This window comes from Orycteropus afer, unplaced genomic scaffold (genome assembly GCF_000298275.1).
Source record: "Orycteropus afer afer isolate SDZICR_OR568_19922 unplaced genomic scaffold, OryAfe1.0 scaffold00165, whole genome shotgun sequence".
Taxonomy (NCBI): Eukaryota; Metazoa; Chordata; class Mammalia; order Tubulidentata; family Orycteropodidae; genus Orycteropus; species Orycteropus afer.
In genome coordinates, this window is record NW_006921752.1 from 3,396,283 (window position 1) to 3,417,502 (window position 21,220).

Here is a 21,220-nt window from a genome sequence, read left to right on the forward strand (position 1 = left end):
GCAAGGAGGAAGCGACATAGGCATGGGACCTCGTGAGGTCACAGGGAGGGAAAAAGCATGTCCCTACATGGGGCTGTGGAATCCAGCTTGACAGTCCTGACCTTAGGCATCTGAAAGACAAAAGGGCTGACTACCCAGTACACTGTGGAAACTCTTTTCAGTAAGACCATTAGACATAGGGGCTCACCCATGCAACCAATAGCACCCACTGGCTTCCCTTGGAGAACAGGGACAAGACTTGGTGCCTCTCGGAGCCCTTCCAACCTCATGATTCTGAGATTGTCCCTAACTGCTGATGGCTTTTATCAGTATCACCACTGATATTGAGATTCTTTTGTTCTACATAGGAGTCCCTGTTGTTGTTGTTATGTGCCCTTGAGTTGGCCCCAACCCCTCCTTGGGTTTCCGAGGCGGTATCACTATAGAAGTAGATTACCCACTCTCCCTTCTGAGGAGTGGCTGGTGGGTTTGAACCTCTAGCCTTCTGGTTAGCAGTCAAGTGCCTTAGGCACTATGCTACTAGGAGTCCCTGGGTGGTGCAAATGGTTAGGCACTGAGCTACTAACCAAAAGGTTGGTGGTTTGAGCCCTCCCAGAGGCACCTCAGAAGAAAGTCCTGGTAATCTGCTTCTGAAAGGTCACAGCTTGGAAAATCCTATGCACACAGCTCTACTCTGCAACACGTGGGGTTACCGTGAGTCAGAACTGATTCATGAGCTTAAAATATTTACTACACAACCACTTGAGAGTAAACCACATGGCTGCTTCCTCATGAATGCTGTTTTGTGTTTTGAATCTTGTCATCTCTCACGGTTCACAGTGTGGATTCATCCAGACGTTTGTCACTGTGGTATTTTGATGACTGGCTCCTCAATCATAATTTGGGAAGTGCCAGCTGATATCTCTCAGGAAGAGATGATGAAGAACTGAGGCCATGTGTTCCAACAGAAAAGTGCCTAAGGCATTTGACTGCTAACCAGAAGGCTGGAGGTTCAAATCCACCAGCCACTCCTAAGAAGGAAGATGGGGCAATCTACTTCTGTAGTGGTACTGCCTTGGAAACCCAAGGAGGGGTCACTATGAGTCGGGTCCGACTCAATGGCACATAACAATGACAACAACGAGCTGCAAAGGAACTGGTCTTAGGCCTGGCTCTGGCACCAAAAAGTTGGAGTCGTCTTGGATCACGTGATGTCTCTAGACCTCAGTTTCCTAATCTATAAAATGGGGCCATTGTAAAAACCAAATGGGATAAAGTATACAAAAGCACTTAATAGCCTTAAATGAAAACAAAATGAAAATTACCCTCTCAAGAAAATAAAATTAAATACAAGAGTCTAATTCATTCTGTCCTCAGTGCCCAGCTTCCAGGAATCCTAGAGTAGCCAATGGTCCGCTCTGATTCCTTTGCAATGTTTTAGCTTTGTTTGCTAACAGTAAAGAGAATTTTCAGGGCAGGGAGAGCAAGGGCAGCCTGACCCCCTCAAAGAGATCATCTGGGTCTTGAATCCAGAGAAACAAAAGGAGTAAAAACTTTCCTGACCACTCAGAATACCTTCAAGGTCCAGCACAAAGTCCTGTCCAGAGATGAAGGCAGACAGAAACCCATTTCCTCTTTCCTGGGCACATAGCTAGTCCACATTTCCCAGCCTCCTTTGCAAGTAGGTGTGGCCATGTGACTGAGTTACAGCCAATGGGATGTGAGCAGAATTGATGTATTCTACTTCTGTGTTAAGGTTAAGAAATGGTGTGCCCTCTCCTGTTCTCTTTCAACTTCCATCTACTAAATGAAGATGACAAGGAGGCCTGAGAGAATAATGGAGCCACAAGACTGAAGGAGTCTGGTCTCTGATTCACCATTTGAAGGAAAGATGGCCACCAAGCAGGAATATGCACTTTGGATTGTTACATGAGAGAGATGGGAAAAAAAATCTGTGTCTGAACATCACATATTTAGGGATGTGCTTGTTACAGAGTTAATACAGCACCCAGCGCTCCATCCACCCATCTGTCAGTTTGTCAGACTGTGGTAGCTTGCATGCTGCTGGTGCTGGAAGCTATGGCATTGGTAGTCTAAATACCAGCAGGGTTGCCCATGGTGGACAGGTTTCAACAGAGCTTCCAGACTAAGACAGACTAGGAAGAAAGGCTGAAGATCTAAATATGAAAATTAGTTAATGTAAGTAAACTCTATGGGTCATAACAGAATATTACCCAATATGGTGCTAGAAAATGAGCCCCATAGGTTGAAAGGCAACAACAGACTCAAGTGTGTTGACAATCAAGGTGATGGCATTGGACCAGACAGTGTTTTGTTCTATTGTAATGGGGTCATCATGGATCAGAGCCAACTCAACAGCAGCAACAACAACAACAAGCTCCAGTAGCTGCAGGTGCTATATTCCCCATGCTCCTACAGAGAGATGGGTACACACAAGCCCATGAAAGTCAAGTAAGAGCAATACCTTCCAGGCGAGTTACAAACAATTCAGCCTTCTGCTGATCGTAGCCCAGGCAGTAGTGGAGTTTGGGGGCCTGGTTCCAACTGGCAGCCTTCTCTGGGTTCCAGGTTTCCATGACGCAGACATCCTCTACCACACCTGTTGAGAGGCAAAGTGGTCACTGCCATCTACACTGGAGTCCTATTTCCCCTGATCACATCTTTCCCATCTCTGCTGCCTATGCCACAAATACAAACCCAGAGCTTCCTATCTGGGTGCAAAGCTATGGTGGACACACCAGGGCAACCCCTGTGGTCCTGGTCATTGCATTTCATGGCACCATCACAGCCCAGTGGTCAAGACATGGTCTTTGGTGTCAGACATGAGCTACTACATAACAGCTGTTATGACCATGAATAAGTTACATGACTTCTTTGAACTTCATTTCTACCTACAATGGGGATCATAATGGTTCATCCTTCCTAGAGTTACTGTGAGAATTAAATGAAATAAAGTAGAGAAAATACTTAACCCAGGGCCTGGGCTAAGCTTTCAGTGAGGGAAACTGGGATGGTGAGTGTATATGTCACCTTGGCTAGACTTTAAACACTAGCTTAAGTTGCTGCCATGGAGTAATTAAGTCAGTTGGTTATGAGTAGAGCAGATTACCTGCAATAATATAGTGTAATGTAATGACCTCACATCTAATATAATTATCTTTCATAACACAAGGCAATGTAATCAATCACCTTTCTTAATTCAATCTAATGTAATATAAGCAATTCACCCATTAAGGTCATACCAATGTAGGGTGAATCCTAAACCTAATCCCTTCTGAGTTACAAAAATATTCCAGAATAGACACAGAGATACACGCATGAAGACAGACGACATCATGTGAAGATTGTCTGCAAGCCAAGGAATGCCAAGGAACCAAGGTATGCCTGGAGTTACCACAAGGAAGGAATTGACATGGCTCAGACTCTAATTGGGAATTTTAGTCTCCAGAACTGTGAGAAAATAAATTTCTGCTTTTCAAAGCCACCCCCGTGTGATAGCTGTGTTATAGCAGCACTAGGAAACAAAGACAGGAACGATCACCGCCTATGGAGTTCTGATAAGCCCACTGTAGACAAACTCTGTCTGACCCATCTCTAGCCCCATCTCTCCCTCAGAGCACAGCCCATGCTCCCCAGGAATCCTTGTGGTTGAAGATGAATGCTGCAGAATGAGTCAGGAATAATGCTGGGGACAAGGTCATGGGTAGTAGAGTTGCCTTTATTGCTTGTTCAATAAATATTTGCTAAATGAATGAATAAATGACCTTATTTTTCATTCAGAAGTTCCCATAACCACACATATTGCTCACTCCACTCCTCACTGAACAGGGACCTAACAGCTGGAAGGTTCTCATTAGACAAACATCGTACAAGAAGTACAGGATCCAGCAGCTGCAGCAGACTCCCCTTCAAGTAAAACTAATTTTAAAATTTCTGATTTTCAGAACTAATGTAGAGGGTAGAAAGATAAAGGACTATTTAGTCCAAAAGGGCCCTGGGTGGCACAAACGGTGGAGTGCTCACCTACTAGCTGAAAGGCTGGTGGTCAAACTCACACAGAGGCACCTCAAAAGACAGGCTGGCAATCTACTCCCAAAGTACAGTCTTAAAGACCTTACGGAGCACAGTTCTACTCACACACATGGGGTTGCCATGAGTCACATTCAACAGCAGAAAATGAGGAGTGAAAAATTTCCTTGTGCAGCTAAGAAAGGAGTAGACTGACCAGGATGTGCCCAACGTGTATGCAAGACCCCTGTGATTCCCAAAGGCATCACATGGGTCACTGCAGTGTCAGTGTTAGAAGGGGCTCCCTGGCACCCAGAGGCCTCAGCTCTCAGATGGTCTCAGCCTTCAAAATCAAAACCAACCCCTGCCTACCTAGGATCTTGTGACATGGGAGGGGTGGGTGGTCGGTTCAAGTCATCCTTAGCAAGTTGGCTCTGCTACTATTCAATCCTGGAAGGGACCAAGGGCCCACACAGAAGAATGAGGTTTCAGGGAACCCTACCATTCTGAGGAAGAATGAACAGCTCCTCTGTGACCTGCCTCTTGAGGCGACTGTCATTTGGGGCCTGGGGGCTGGCTGGTGCCAGAGGCTCCTCTGTGGTCCTCAGGGTGTAGTCTGCATAGTTGATGACCTCCGGGGCCGTCACAGCTGGCTTGGGTCCATAGATGTCTGGGAACTTGAGGAGGGCTCGGGGCTGGACAGGTTCCGTGGATTTTTTAATGTTGAACTGCAAACACAAATCATTTAGTCCACAAGAGGGCCTCCTGCCTGTGTTCTACCCACAGAAGGAAGAAGCGATGGCCTGACTTTCACAGGAGGCGGGGGCAGCGGGGAGCTCTGGTGGTGTAGTGCCTAATGCATTTGACTGCTAACCAGAAGGCTGGCGGTTCAAATCCACCAGCCATTCCTCGGAAGGAAGACTGGGCAATGTACTTCAATAGAGATACCAAGGAGGGGTCGCACTATGATTCAGAACAGAATCAATAGCAGTGAGTTTGGATTTTAGTTTGGGAGAAGCCCAATCTTGGACGGTAAAACGTCATCTCCAAACCACCGGCATCTATAATATCATGAGTCATGCCAGGGCCCTCTGAGATGCCAGCCCCACTTATTCATCCCGCCTGTGTCCACACTTTCACCCATTCCTTCATCCCTCCATCTTTTCTTCTATCCATCCCTTCCTCCCTTGTGCCTTCCTCCACCCATCCCTTCCTTCACCCATCCTTCTTCCATCTGCGTCTTCCACCCCGGGGCTAAGTCCCTGTTCTGGAGAAGCCAACACAAACAGAATGGAGGACTTGCAACCTATAGTAGGAAAAGAGGTTCTCTCTCCTAGACAGAAAGTGTGTGGGCCTGCCTTGTGACTGAAAGATGAGCCAGTCTTAGGACAAAGCCAGTGTACTGATCAGCAGAGTAGAGAGACAGAAGGAATGTGTCCCTGGTAATAACACTGTTAAGTAACTGAACCAGCAAACTCTGAATGTATCCCACCTCTCTGCACTTCGAGTTACACGAGCAATATTGTTCTTATTGGTTAAGCCATTTTGATTTGGGATTTTTGTTACTTGTAGCCAACTGATACACTGCATTCTTAGTAAACATCACAGGGGATTATGACCCTCATGTAGAGAAATTCTGCCAGGGGAGGGCACCATACCCTCCTGGACTTCTCTGCATTTGACCAAAGGCATCCACATTTATTTATAGTTACTCTGCCTCACTAAGATCCCATGTGGCAAACGGCTGCCTATAGTGGAGAATGATTTATAGTCCTTGACAAGGTGGAGAGTGACATCCAATAACTGCTACAGGAGTCTCTTCAAGTAGCAAAAGCAGCAGCTCATTACCTATTCCTTCTCTTGAACAATCTTATTTATTTCATCTCAGAACCCTGGTTCCACCACATCTTTCAAATGCATCTATGTTCGTACTTAAATTGCTTAAACTTCAGGGCCCAAGAAGCAGAGAAGAGGTCTGGGAGATAATTACAGGGGAAGTGCAAGACTGCTCGCATCTCATGTCCAGATGGATGGGAGGAACACAGCCCCAGAAGATGCCTTGGAGCACCCTACCGTGCCTGCGTTCTCCCAGCCTCACCTGTCTCAGTCTTTGGCCACTCGATCCTCCTCACTGTGGTGACCGCCTCTGTGTGGACTCCAGTCAACTCACATGGGCACAGTCTGCCAATGTCCGCCTCCTGCCCTGGCTGACGTATGAGACACCAAGGGCACTGTGTCCACCCAAGAGCAACCCAGGCGCACAGAGAAGTTAATACTCCATGGGGTGAACTTGACTACCAGGAGCTGGAAGCCGGAGGATGAATTCTTCGCCCTCCCTCCTCACGATCCCTCTCAGCAGTTTCTTTGATCACCCTTTGGAAAATGATACTTTGAGATCCCATCGTTAGTTATGCTTGACACCAAGTTGTGCTTGACACCAGTACTGGGCTTTGGGCTTGCTCTCCCTGCCTCTTCCCTGCCTCCCCTCTGCTCTCCTTCCCCCTGCTTCCCTGGATTGAGCTTCCAATAAGGAGCAGCACAGTAGCCACTCTGCTTTCCGGTCCCCAGGCTAAGACAGATGGCACAACAGGGGTGGGAGGGTAGAACCAGCCCTTCGTTTCATGAACAAATATTTACTAAGTCCTGCTACAGCCCAGGCCCCAGGCTGAGTGTTAGGGATACAGAAGTGAGCAAGACAGATGCTGCCCTCCCCTTCCAGGGCCTCTGCTGGAAAAACAGAAATTAATTACACAGTTAATGATCCGTAAACAAACATTTAACCTCAACAGAGATGCTAGACGACCTCTGTTGTGACAGGATTAATTTTTCACCTAAAGGCTGTTTATTAATTTGGGTTCTCACGTGGGGCATCCCTCTTGGAGCACCCAGGAAGTCATGGGTGGAGGTGGAGCAGATCCAGGTGGTAAAAGGGTCAGACAGCCTTCCCCTTAAGTTGTTGGTTGCCATCAAGTTTGCTTGGACTCACGGCGCCCTTGTGTACAATAGAATGAAATGCTGCCTGGTTTGTTTCAGCCCATTGTTAAGGCTACTGTGTAGTGCCTTCCAACCTAAGGGGCTCAGCTTTCAGCACAGTATCAGACAATATTCTACTGCAGTCGATAACGTTTTTCATTGGCTAATCTTTCAGAGTAGATTGCCAGGCCTTTTCTTCTTAGTCTAAGTCTGGAAGCTCTGTTGAAACCAACCATCCACCATGGATGACCCTGCTTGAATTTGAAGTACTGGTGGCATAGCTTCCAGCCTCGTAGCTGCATGGAAGCTACTGCAGTATGACACACTGACAGGTGGGTGGTGGCTGCCCCTTACAAGTGAACTTAAAAACTGAAAAGAAGAGTGTTAAACATAAAGCATTTGGATAGCCAAATATGGCCCACCACTGCTGGGGGCTGCAGCACAGCTAAGCCCCCTCAAAGGGAGAGCGGCCAGGGGAATACGGCCTGTCAGATTCTGACACTCTGGGCTACATTACCTGGGGGATTAGGCACAATAATATGTGCATGTTGTTGTTGTTGTTGTGTGCTGTCCAGTTGATTTCAACTCATAGCCACCCTGTGTGACAGAGCTAAACTGCCCCGTAGGGTTTTCCTGGATGTAATCTTTGCAGGAAAAGAACACCAGGTCTTTCTCCTGTGGAGCCACAGCTTGGGTTTGAACTGTCAACCTTTTGGTTAGCACGTGAATGCTTAACTGTTGTCACCACCAACACCAACAGCAATCCCAACTCCTTGCATAAGAGTTCAAACTATAGCCTGGTGGAGAGGTGATCAAATGCTAAACTAAACAGCTTGGTTTAAGTCCAGGCTCTGCCAATTACGTCCTGTGTGACCTTGAGTCTGATTAATTAACCTCTCTGTGAAGTTCCAGGACAGGAAAAAATGAATCAATGACAATAAACATTAGAAGAGCATTTGCTTCTGGGCAGACTGATGAGGAAGAGGCATGAGTGAAACTTCTGGCTGTCATGAAAGTGTTCGTGACGGGGGTGTAGGTTACAGCCTAGAGTATGGTATTTGTCAAAATGATCAAGCTGTAAATTCAGGAGTGTGCATGTCACTGTATGCAGAGTATACCTGAATAAAAATTAGAAAAATAATATACAAACATATATACATATATATGCATACACTGACTTCATATTACTTGGTTCTATAATCAACACCAATGGAAGCAGCAGTCAAGATGTCAAACGACATATAGCACTGGGCAAATAGGCTGCAAAAGACCTTTTTCAAGTGCTGAAGAGCAAAGATGTCTCCTTGAGGACTAAGGTGTGCCTGACACAAGCCATGGTATTTTCAATTGCCTCATATGCATGTGAGAGCTGGACAATGAATAAGGAAGACTGAAGAAGAGTCGATGCTTTTGAGTTGTGGTGTTGGCAAAGAATAGTGAAAATACCATGGACTGCTAAAAGAACCATCAAATCTGTCCTGAAAGAAGTGCATCCGGAATGCTCCTTGGAAGTGAGAATGGCCAAACTTCATTTCACCTACTTTGGTCATGTTGTAAGAAGAGACCATTCCCTGGAGAAGAATATCATGCTGGGTAAAGTGGAGGGTCAGCAAAAGAGTAGAAGGCCCTCAGCATGATGGATTGACACAGTGGCTGCAACGATGGATGGGCTCAGGTATAGCAGGGATTGCGGAGCTGGCACAGAACCAGGCAGTGTTTAGTTTTGCTGTACATACCGTCGCTATGAGTCAGAGACGACTCAACTACACCTAACAACATAATAAATGCACACACACACACACACACACACACACACACACCCCTCCGTACAATCTGCCGAATCAGACTTCTTGGGGGTAGGTGTAAGGATCTGAACCATCAGCAAGTTTTCCCTGTGAGTCCTACATATAGCTAGCCCAGAACCTGTCAATGGACCTGTATTTAGGATCCACTGGTTTCTGGGTCCGGGGCTCTGGTGGCACAGAGCCTAAGGCATTTGACTGCTAACCAGGAGGTTGGAGGTTCAAATCCATCAGCTGCTCCATGAAAGGAAAATGGGGCAATCTACTTCCGTAAAGATTTCCTGCTTCAGAAACCCAATGGGGGTCGCTGTGAGTTGGAATCAGCTCGATGGCAGCAGATTTGGTGTTTTTGGTTTGGGTCTCTCGGTCATTGTGCCTCAAACTGTCCTTGCAAAGACGCTCCAGAGCAAAGGGATGCAATATGGACTCCAGGAAACTGGCAATCCTTCTTGAATTTCCAGTTCTACCTTAAAAATTCATGTGAATTTTTGCATTTGACTCCATATGATTGTTTTTATATTCAAATGTTTTAAATTGCTACCAGGAAAGAAAAGTTTCTCTTGTTTATTGTGTGGCTTGGAATATTTCCCAGGACACTGGCTGGACTATACCCTCCCACTTCTCTTTAAACACACACACTCACGCACTCCCCCTAGTGGAGAAGCAGGACTTTCTCATTTATTGTATAGAAAACTGGCATTAAGTCCCAGCTGAGAGGAACAATCATTTTTCCTCCAGGGAATGACCAACTCCTAGAGACTGAGTCTGAGAGAGTGGGAACAGCCCATGGTTAGGGCCCACTGCTCTTGGTTGACAGCTTAGAAGCTTATCAAAGTTGTCCTTCTAATTGCATAAAGAACTCTCCTAGAGGGAATTTGAGGTGTAGTAGGGAGCTCTGGTGGCGTAGTGCCTAAGGCATTTGACTGCTAACCAGAAGGCTGGCAGTTCAAACCCACCAGCCACTCCTCAGAAGGAAGATTGGGCAATATACTTCCATAGAGATACCACTTTGGAAACCCAAGGAGGGGTCACTATGAGTCGGATTTGACTTGACGGCAGTGAGTTTGGTTTGGTTTGGTTTAGAAGCTCTTAACCAATCCAAAGGATTGGTCGCCTCTGCCCATTACCTCTGAAAATCATCCTCATGTTGTTGTTATGTGCCGTCGAGTTGGACCCTACTCATAGCAATCTCTCCTTGGGTTTCTGAGGCATTATCACTACGGAAGTAGACTGCCCAACCTTCCTTCTGAGGAATGGCTGGTGGGTTTAAACCACTAGCCTTCTGGTTAGCAGTTAAGTGCTTTAGGCACTATGCTACCAGAGCTCCTAGATCATCCTCATGCTGTTGTTGTTGTTATGTGGCACTGAGTCAGACCCGACACATAGCGACCCCGCCTTGGGTTTCTGAGGCAGTATCACTACAGAAGTAGATTGCCCAACCTTCCTTCTGAGGAGTGGCTGGTGGGTTTGAACCACCAGCCTTCTGGTTGGCAGTCAAGTGCCTCAGGCACTATGCTACCAGAGCTCCTGATCATCCTCATAGGCCCTCACAACTGGTTGAAACCTCATGGCCAAAAAGTCATTATCAGCAGCCTCGTATTGATCAGGGAAGGCCAACTGCTATGTAACAAACAACCCCCAAACCTCAGTGGCTGAACACAGTAAGACATGATTTCTCACAGGTTGGCTGGCTTTTCTCCAAACTCAGGGTGCCAGACACTTCCATCTTGTGGTTCTGCCCTCTTTTGACTTCAAGATTGCCCTGGCTTTATCCAGCCATCTAATAGAAAAGGAGGAGAAGGTGCCACAGACCCCACATACTTAACCACTTTGACCCAGAAGCAACACAATGATTTCTGTTCACATTCCTTTGGCAAAAGTGGTCACATGGTCCTTCCCAGATGCCAGGTGGGCTGGGACTCACAGGCCTGTCCAGGTGGCCCCTTCTCAGCTACACTCCACCATGGGAGGGGAGCAGGACTTTCTAGTGGACAGCTAGCCACTCAGCCACCTCCCACCCTTGGTCTCCCTTCAGTTGAATTGTGTCATTTCAGAGTCAGCTGCTTTGTTCTCCCAAAGTGTTTATGACAGTTTGACTTAACTATTGTGCCTCATTAAATATGTAAATCAACGGATTATGAATATGAAAGTTTCTATGTCTACTAAGACTCACTAAAGTAGGTCACTACAACAATTATGTCAACTTCCATGAGCCTGGGAATAGAATCTTAAGTATCTAGGAGGATTTCTGCATTCAGACTGTTTCACTGGGGATCTTAAGTTCTCCTCTTTAAATAACTCAGAAGTGGGAAATCACCCCACAGTGCAGGAAAAGCTACATGGGCACCAGGGATGGGCCCAACCCTGTGACAGCAGGGCTGACAGTCTTACAGGAAGCTCCAGGTAGTCAAAATAAAATGTGTGGGGTATGGATTATTGTTTATGATTCCCATCATTTTCAGGTTTTTTAACTAATCTAATTAAAAAGGCCTAGATAAGAGGCTTTCTCTACCCTTATTTAGTAAACATTCCCTGTGATTTTGCTCGACACTGTTCAAATAGTAACTCATTTAATCCTCATAATAACCCTGTTGTTGTTGAAGGAGCCCTGGTGGCACAATGATTAAAGCACTTGGCTGCTAACAGAGAGGTCAGTGATTTGAACCCACCAGCTGCTCCGTGGGAGAAAGATATGGCAGTTTGCTTCTGTAAAGATTATTGCCTTGGAAACCCTATGGGGCAGTTCTACTCTGTCCTGTAGGGTCATTAGGAGTCAGAATCAACTCCATGGCAATAGGTATGGGTGTGGCTGTGTGCCATCAAGTTGATTCTGACCCACAACGACCCTATAGGACAGAGTAGAACTGCCCCATAGGGTTTCTGGGCTATAATCTTTATGGAAGCAGATAACCAGTTCTTTTCTCTAGGGGAGCAGTAGGTGGATTCAAACTATTGACCTTTCCGTTAGCAGTTGAGCAGTTAATCATTGTGTCACCAGGGCTTTTATAATAACCCTACAAGTTATTAATGACTCTAATAAGCACTATGACTGTCAATCCTCTTTTACAGATATAAATGCTGAGGCCACAGAGGGGTTCAGTTTCTTGCCCAAAATCATGGTTGGCTAGTGAGTGGAGAAGCCGACACTCAAATCCAGGCTCACTCACTCCAGAGTCCGACCTTGAATCCTCTGCCATGTGCCTTCCAGCCACTGTATCCGCCAGGTCTGTCAATACTTCAACGCCTGCCTCACCAATGTTTTTATGCCACTTATGAATAGGTGCCCCAGTGCTGCCTGACTTACCACCTCTTACTCTGGCCCTGCACATCCTTTAGTCAGGGGATGCAGGGCTGAAAACACTGGTTCCTACATGTTGGTTTCAGCTAGGGATGTGTAGAATGCAGATTCCTAGGCCCATCCCAGGGGTTTGACTCAGCTGGTGTGAGATGGAACCTGGGAAATCTGCACATCTGAAGCACTCCCCAGGTGGACAGATTAAGCAATCTGCTGTTAACTCAAAGGTTAAAGGTTTAAACCCATCCAACAGCTCTGCAGGAGAAAGACCAGGTGATCTGCTCCTATAGATTATAGGCTTTATGCTGGGTGCAACCAGGCAACCAAAGACGCAATGATCTGGGGGCAGAGCGTTCTCTTTCCAAGGCCTTGGGCAGATAAAAGGAAAGCTTACTGGGTCAGAGGATTTCCCACCTCCATCCTTCTACCCTGCTGTTCATTCATTCATTCCATCAGGCATCGTCTGACATTGAGAATCTTTTATGTGAAGGAAGTGATAGAAGACAGTGGTCCCTGCCCTCACACACAGTCTCTGTGTGTGTGTGTGTGTGTGTGTGAGAGAGAGAGAGAGAGAGAGAGAGAGAGAGAGAGAGAGAGAGACAGAATAGTGGGATAGTGGGGAATTATATAATTGCTATGGAAATCCCATGGGGGCAGTTCTACTCTGTGACATAGGGTCACTATGAGTTGGAATCAACTCGATGGCACCCAACAATAACAATGAACTCCCCAGGTGACAACAAGTCCTGTGGTCCCTGTGCCTCACCTGGGGATGCCGTGGTTTGGGGGAGGCTCCAGACATCCTAGTAGGGTCAATGTAGAAAAAGTCTTCCTTCATGGTGAGCTGCTGACAGGCACAAAGTCCCAAGCTCTCAGTCAAATCATCTCAGCTCCCTAGCACCCAACATCTCTTTGTCTGGTAGATTTCCAGCTCCTGGGAGCTGATGGCACCAGGATCCTTGAATTCTTAGCTGCTTTATAGAAGAAGAATCCACAGGGTCAGTTCCTTGGGGGGGTGGGTATTTCAAGTTGCAAAGCTGAAATTCACTTTGAAGCAGCAGCTTGTCTTGCAGTACAGGCGCCAGGCCTTGTTTCCATGGTGACCCTGCCACCATACCATCCTTTGTTATCTTCCGACACCTCATCTTCTGTTGATCTAGTGTGTGAGCGAGTCCTTTCTCAAAGCCCCTTGCCTTGAAACTCATTTATCCCCAGATTCTTTTCCTTCCATCTTTCTGTTGTTGGGTGCCATCGAGTCTGACCCCATGTGACAGAGCAGAACTGCTCCACAGAGTTTCCTAGGCCTTTTCTCCCATGCACCCACTGGTGGCTTTGAACTTGACCAGCCTTTTGAGTAGCAGCCGAGTGCTTAAACATCATACCACGAGGACTCCTTTCCCCTCTGCAGTTTAGAATTTAAAAGGCTGGTTTGTGGTTAACCCAGCACAGGTTAACTCCCTGCCCCTTAGCTAGTTACCTAATACAACAGCCTAGAAGATTTGCTGGTGAGTTAGCTTTGCTGTCAGCTGGGTCAATGTGCCTATCCCAAGCCAGCAAGAATGAGATACAGTGAGAATAACATCCAGCCCCAGTGAAGACCTTTTCTCCTCACTGTCAGTCATCCATTCAGTCATTCAGCATGTGTTAAATCCCTGGGTACTATGAGCAGTATGAGGAAAACCTTCCAGCCATTTCCTCATGAAGCGGACATTTCTAATGGGGTCGAGCACAAGAAACCAGGAGACCCCCCAAAAAGGCTGCTGCTGATAGGACTAAGTGCTATCAAGGCATGGACAGCTGGTGATGGGGCAGGTGGGGGTGTGTCCACTAAGGATTTGAGTGTTAGGTAAGGCATCTTGAGCTAAAACTCAAAAAAATATGTATCTAGCATTAACCATGTGTCAAATATTCCATCATGTGGTACTTTTGCTACAAGCAGGTCTAAGCATTTTATCCTTTGTTGTTTTTGCTAGCTGCTATCCAGTCGGGTCAGACTCATGGCACCTTTATGTGTAACAGAGCGAAAGGCTGCCTGGTCTGGCACCATATTCATGATCGTTGATCTGTTGGCTCATTTTCCAGCACTGTGTCAGACAATGTTCTCTTGTCATCCATAAGGCTTTCATTGGTTAGTTTTTCAGCAGTAGATCCCCAGGCCTTTCTTCCTAGCCTGTCTTAGTCTGGAAGCTCTGCTGGAACCTGTCCACTATCAGGGACCCTGCTCATATTTCCGGGAGCTCTGGTAGCATAGTGGCTAAGGCACTTGACTGCTAACCAGAAGGCTGGCGGTTCAAACCCACCAGCCACTCCTCGGAAGGAAGGTTGGGCAATCCTACTTCCGTAGTGATACTGCCTCGGAAACCCAAGGAGAGGTCGCTATGAGTCAGGGCTGACTGGACGGCACATAACAACAACAACAACAACAAGCTCATATTTCCAAATCGGTGGCATAGCTTCCAGCATTACAAGATGCAAGTCACCGCAGTCCTCACAGCTTCGTGAAGAAGGTGTTATCGTCATTCTCACTTCACAGTGGAGGAAACTGAGGTACAGAGAAGCTAAGTCTGAAGTTACACAGTTAATAAGCAAAGCTGGGATTTGCACCCAGGGACTTGACTATAGAGCCTGCTGGCTTTACGCTGAGTGCAATCAAGCAACCAAAGATGCAATGATCTGGGGGCTGAGTGTTCTCTTTTCAAGGCCTTGGGCAGGTAAAGGAAAGCTTGCTGGGTCGATGGGAGGATTTCCCACCTCCCTCCTTATACCCTGCTCTTCGTTCATTCATTCATCAATCATTGTCTGACATTGAGAATCTTTTACATGAAGGAAGTGATAGAAGACAGTGGTGCCTGCCCTCACACACAGTCTGTGTGTGTGTGTGTGTGTGTGTGTGAGGAGAGTGGGATAGTGGGGGCTTATTATAATAACTGCTAAAATGAGAGTGGCACAATGGCTGCAACAATGGACAAAAATTTAGCCATGATTGTGAGGATGAGGGAGGAACAGATAATGTTTCATTGTTTTACATAAGGTTTCTGTATAAGTCAGAAACAACAAGAAGATGGAGACCAGAGTTCTTGGGTGGTGCAAATGGTTACCACACTCACTTGCTAACCAAAGGTTAGAGGTTCAAGTCCACTGAGAGGAGCCTCGGAAGAAAGGCCTGCTGACCTGCTTCCAAAAAATCAGTCCCTGAAAATCCTGTGGAGCACAGTCTTCCTCTGGACACATGGAGTCCTTGTGAGTTGGAATCAATCCTATGACAACTGGAAAAATAAGATGGAGCCCACCAAAATATGAGACAAAGTGTGTAGGAGCAAATCAAACTTTGTCCAGGAATGGACAGGGTGGTGGGGAGCAGAGTGGGGAGAAGGGAGTGGGGAAGATTCCAGAAAGAGAGTTTTTTAGTTGGGCATCCCTGAAGAATAAGCAGCAGTGTGACAGGCAGAGCCGTGAGAGAAGGACATTCTGGGCCATGAGAAAGGCACGGGTTTGAGATGTGTTCAGAGAACAGTGAGTTTGCTGATACAACTAACGCCAAAGTGCAGGAAGATGAGGTGGGATGGCGAGTGTTGCCATAATCCTGCAAACAGAATTAAAAACTCCGCAGGTCTGGAAACCATAAAATGGTAAGATCCCACCAAGATGTTTACTTCTTGTAGGTGGCTCCTACAGAGCCCTGAAGGCACAACAGTTAAGAGTTTGGCTGTTAACTGAAAGGCTGGTGGCCCGAACTTACCAGCAGCTCCTGGGAAAAAGACCCAGCAATCTGCTCCTGTAAATATTACAGCCCAGGAAACCCTGTGGGGCAGTTTCTGCTCTGTCACATGGGGTTGCTAAGAGATGAGAACAACTTGATGGCACCTAAAAACAACAACAGGTGGTCCCTGACTTGATTTCATCAGTCCCATCATAATGCTTAATGGGCAGTATGGCTGCCATCTTTTTAACACTCTCTGTGCTAGACATTTTGCTAAGTCCTTGCTGCACTTTATCCTATTTAATCCACACACAACCTTATTGGTAAGTGCCTAATATTGTGTGTATTCTATACACTAATATTAATAAGGGAGCTCTGGTAGCGTAGTGCCTAAGCCACTTGACTGCTAATCAAAAGGCTGGTGGTTCAAACCCACCAGCCACTCCTTGGAAGGAAGATGGGGCAATCTACTTCTGTAGTGCTACTGTCTCGGAAACCCAAGAAGGGGTCACTATGAGTCGGGTCCGAATTGATGGCACATAAGAACAACAACAACAACAATATTAATAAATAAAAATAACATAATTACTTTCTCAGAAACTCAGGTAGTGTAGTGCTTATGGCACTTGACTGCTAACCAGAAGGCTGGCGGTTCAAACCCACCAGCCACTCCTTGGAAGGAAGATTGGACAATCTGTTTCCATAGTGGTACCACCTCAGAAAACCCCAACTGTGAGTTGGGTCCAACTCGATGGCACATAACAACAAGAACAACAGTTACTTTCTCTGAAGGAGTGATAGTTCAGTGGTAGAACTCTCACCTTCCATGTGGAAGACCTGGATTCTATTCTCAGCCAATACATTTTAAGTGCAGCCACACCCATCAGTCAGTGGTGGTTTGCACGTTGCAACCATGTTGAACAGATTTCAGTGGCGCTTCCTGATGAAGACTAAGTAGGAAGAAAGGTGATCTACTTCCCAAAAATCAGCCAGTGAAAACCCTATAGATTACAAAGGTCTGATCCCCAACTGATCCTGGAAATGGCACGGGACAGAGCAGCATTGCATTCTGTTGTGCGTGGGTCACTGTGAGTTGGCGGCCAACTCCACAGAAGCTAACTAGGACAGTAACTTCCTCTATTCAACAGAGGAGGAAATTGAGGCTCAGAAAGTGTGAAACTTGTCCAAAGTCATACAGCTATATGGGACAATGCTAGGCTTTGACCCCAAGTTCACATCAAAGACAAAGCTGCCAACCACCACATTACACTATACAGTGCCCTGGGGCCCCATCTCTGAGTACCAACCACGAACTGTTAACAATGGACAATGTAGCAGTCCAAGCCATTGTTTTCGATTTGCTGGCAGGTGCCACATGATTAGATTGATAACCTTCCTTCCCCAGCATGTCCCCAGGTGTTTGGCTGTTTTAATGAACCACAGGGATCATTAGCTTCGTCACTGCTCTCTGTTCTGAATCTGGGCTTGACATTCTTTCTCAGCAGAAAATGTGTTTCATGTGTGTTGAGCAAAGACAATGTTAAGACTATGTCGTAACCTCATCAGCACTCATGGTAAGTACTGTTTCAAAGCTCCAAAACAAACAAACAAACAAGCCAAACTCACTGCCATCAAGTCAATTCCAACTTACAGTGAAGGGTCTCCGAGGCAGTAAATGTTTATGGAAGTAGATTGCCCAGTCCTCCTTCCATGGAGTGGCAGCTGGGATGTTTTAAAAGGTCACGAGAGATGGACCCCTGCCCCCACGTTTCACGTGCAAGGTTCATCTGATTGATAATCTGGGCTCAAACCAGTTCATTCCAGTTTGACTTCCTGCTGAGGGTTTGCATTTCCACCCCAGATATACCGAATCAAATCTATCCCCTCTTGTTAAAATGTAGATTCTGATTCAGTGTTATCAGGGATACAAATACAAATTCTCAGCAGGGGGTCAAACCAGAATGAGTAGTTTTCAATCCCTGGTTCAAACACGGTCCTGCTACACTTCTCCTGTCTCCTGCACCAGTGTAGTCCTGTGGGCAATGGGCTCCATCTCAAAGTGAAGTCTCTCAGCCAGCCTTCAAGAAACATTTTTTGAGCTGTTTGTGGTTTACCAAAAAATTGTACAGAAAGAACAGAGAGTTCCCAGGCACTCCCTGTCCACCGCCCCCTACCCACCCACACCATTATTAACATCTTACATTCCCATGAGGTCCATTTGTTATAAGCAATGAAACAATTTTGATACAGGATTATTAACTAAAGTCCACAGTTTACTCTAAGGAGCTCTGGTAGACTTAGTGCCTAAGGCATTTGGCTACTAACCAGTCCCCACCTTGGAAACTCAATGGGGGTCGCTGTGAGGGTTCACTCTGTGTTGTACATTCCTATGGCTTTTGATAAATGCATAATGTCATGTGTTCACCATTACAGCATCACACAGAATAGTTTCACTGTCCCTGAAAACACCCCGCGCTCCACCTATCCATCCCTCCTCCCCTCCCGTGAACCCCTGGCAATTACTGATCTTTTTACTGTCCATAGAGTTTTGCTTTTTCCAGAAGGGCTGGTAGCTGGAATCATGCAGTTATGTGGCTTTCTCAGAATGGCTCCTACCATTTAGCAATAATCAGCCTTTAGCTTCCAGAATTTCTACTTGGGTCCCCACACTGCATTGGTTTACGAGGGACTGGAATGTTGGTTATATAGTGGAGGAGGATCTTGGCTTTTCATAATCAACAACTTTTGTTCGATGGGAGCACACATGTTTAATATTGGTCAAACGGTTTGTGCTGGCCTGCTGACCTAAAGGTTAGCACTCGAACCCATCCAGCAGCTCTGCAAAAGAAAGACCTAGAGATCTGCTTCTGAAAAGATTGCAAAACAAACAAACAAACACATGGAACACAGTTCTACTTTGTAACACATGGGGTTGCTGTGGGTGGGAATCAACCCCATGGCCATAGGTTTGGGTTTTTTTGGGTGGTCTTACCCAACGGTGCCCATCTGAATGCTTTATACATTCGCCTCAGTTTCTCTTTTGCAGTAGTCATGTTTTTAAACGTTTGTTTCCTAAGAAAGCCATGTTGGTATGGAAGGTTGAAAACATCTGATTAAACGTTAGTTTCTTTGACGCTGAATTGAAGATCTTCTATATAACTATAGGAATATTTGATTTTATGATGTTTGGATAATTGAAACCATTGATGAAGGCACCAATTTTAAGCCCTATTATTATGCTAATATAATAGAAATAATAGAGGTCCGAAATTTGATACTTTTCTACCTATTTTTAGAAATTGATTAGAGCAAAGTCAAGGTTGTCCTCTGACAATACGTCTTTTGCACACTGGCATTCTAATGGGCCTTTTTGAGTCGGGGAGAGAGGTGCATTCTGCAGAAGCTTGGGGCCTGTGCGTACCATCCATCAAAGGTGACACAGAGGGGAAAAAGTGCAGAGAGCCACTGAGCTAAGCCAGCCAGCCTCCTGTGTGCAGACACTCAGCAGGCACTACTAATCTGCAACTTTAAAACAAACCGACTTGGAAAGTACGGCTTCAAAGCAGGGCAGTGACTGTATTCCCAGATTCTCCTTATATTTTGGTTTTAAGCACAAACCCCTCGATATTGAATTTCTATCCAGTCAAACAGAAATCAGCATACACTTGGTGCCCCCTAATTATGTACTCAGCCACCCAAAACCCATGAAGATACACAAAGAAGCTCATGCCTTCAGGAAGTTTACCATCCAAAGGTGGAGACAAGAGATATTCCACAAATGGAAAATAGGAAGTGCTTATGTTACAACCCTCCTACTTCCTGCCCACGGCAAAACCCCGAACCACAACAAAAGCACAGCTATCTTGAGCCAGTTCTGACTCATGGCAACGCCCTGCGTGTAGAAAGAATTGTGTTCCACAGGGTTTTCAGTGGCTGAATTTTCAGAAGTGGCTCTCCAGGCCTTTCTTCCTAGGCAACTCTGGGTGGAATCAACCTTACAACTTAGCAGCTTATTGCATTAACTGTTTGTACCACCCAGAAACTCTGTGTCCACAGGAGACATGGCTAATTGATGAAAGAATTCTTACCTGCTGAGCAGACAGCCTGTCGAACCCAAAGCTCCAGAAAGAAACTATGAATTATTAGATCTTGATATACAAGATGAAGCTACCTGCTATTCCTGATGTATACTTAGAAAAAGGTAAGTACAGAAGATATAGTCTTACAAAGCCAAGTGCCTAGACTGGGCTACTGGAATCCTCAGGAGGAGTTCCTTGTGGTCAATGTGATCAGAGAAGGCTACCTAAGGGAGGCGCTTCAGTTCAGCATTCAAAGATGACTTTGGATGAGAGGCATCTCAAATGGGGAGGATGGCTGCAGTGTGGGTAGAGAGGTGAGCACACTCAGGCCACGTCTGTCTGGAAATCCACCTGAAGAGGCAGGTTGGTTGGGGCTGAGGATGTTGAATTGGATAGGAATGATAAGTCCAGGCCATAAAGGGCCTCAATGCCAAGCAAAAGACTGTGAATATAAGATTCTATTTTATAAACAGTGGAGAGACTTTGACGGTTTGTGAGTGGCGAACGACATGAACAAAGTGGTGTTTTTAGTAAATCAAAGTAGCAGGTGCACTCAGGGATTGCAGATGAGGAAAACAGAGGAGGTCGTGCCTGGAGACAGTAATCCATGTGGGAGGAACCAAGGGACCAAGCTAGGGAATAGCCTAAATAAATAAATAAATAAATAAATAAAACCAAACTCACTGCCATCGAGTCAAATCTGACTTATAGCTACCCCTCCTTGGGTTTCTGAGGCACTGTCACTACAGAAATAGATTGTCCAACCTTCGTTTCGAGCAGTAGCTGGTGGATTTGAACTGTCAGCCTTCTGGTTAGCAGTCAAATGCCTTAGGCACTATGCCAGCAGTCCAGATGAAAAGGAAACTTCTCCAAGGTAGATCTGACAGTGTCTTAGGGGCGGAAGGACAGGTAAGGGGAGTGGCGAGACCAAGGAGGGCTCCATCAAGGAGAAAGCCCTTCCAGTTTTACTTCTTGCATCTCCCTTTCTGAAAAACATGATTCCTGAGTGTCTCTGGGTGTCACCAGTCACACCACTGTTAGTTCATGTGTGTGACTTTTGAGACTAGTCAGTCAGCAAGGACATTGCGAGGGACGGCACCATGCCTAACATCCTCCTCACAGATGCCACTTTGCCAGATTCAAAGCAAGTGGATATCATCCATCTCTGTGGCAGTTCCTTTAGGATGCAAACCTATTGCATTTCCCTTCTGCATCACATGGGCCAACATTTGAACAGTCTACAAAATGTCTCAAAAAGATGAGTTGACAATAACAAAAAGACAAACAATCCAATTAAAAAATGGGCAGAAGACATGAATAGACACTTCACCAAGGAGGATATTCAAGCGGCCAACAAACATAT

General features: G+C 46.1%; 1 protein-coding gene across 1 annotated transcript in view; it reads right to left on the reverse strand.

Moving 5' to 3' along the window:
* Positions 1-21,220, reverse strand: part of SYT13 (synaptotagmin 13) — a 50,784-nt gene that overhangs the window by 12,655 nt on the left and 16,909 nt on the right. Inside the window, exons 2-3 of the mRNA XM_007946525.2 lie at positions 4,511-4,736; positions 2,465-2,599 (exon numbers count right to left, since the gene is read on the reverse strand). Of these exons, the coding sequence (XP_007944716.1) occupies positions 2,465-2,599; positions 4,511-4,736 (361 nt within the window). The remainder of the gene's footprint in view (positions 1-2,464; positions 2,600-4,510; positions 4,737-21,220) is intronic.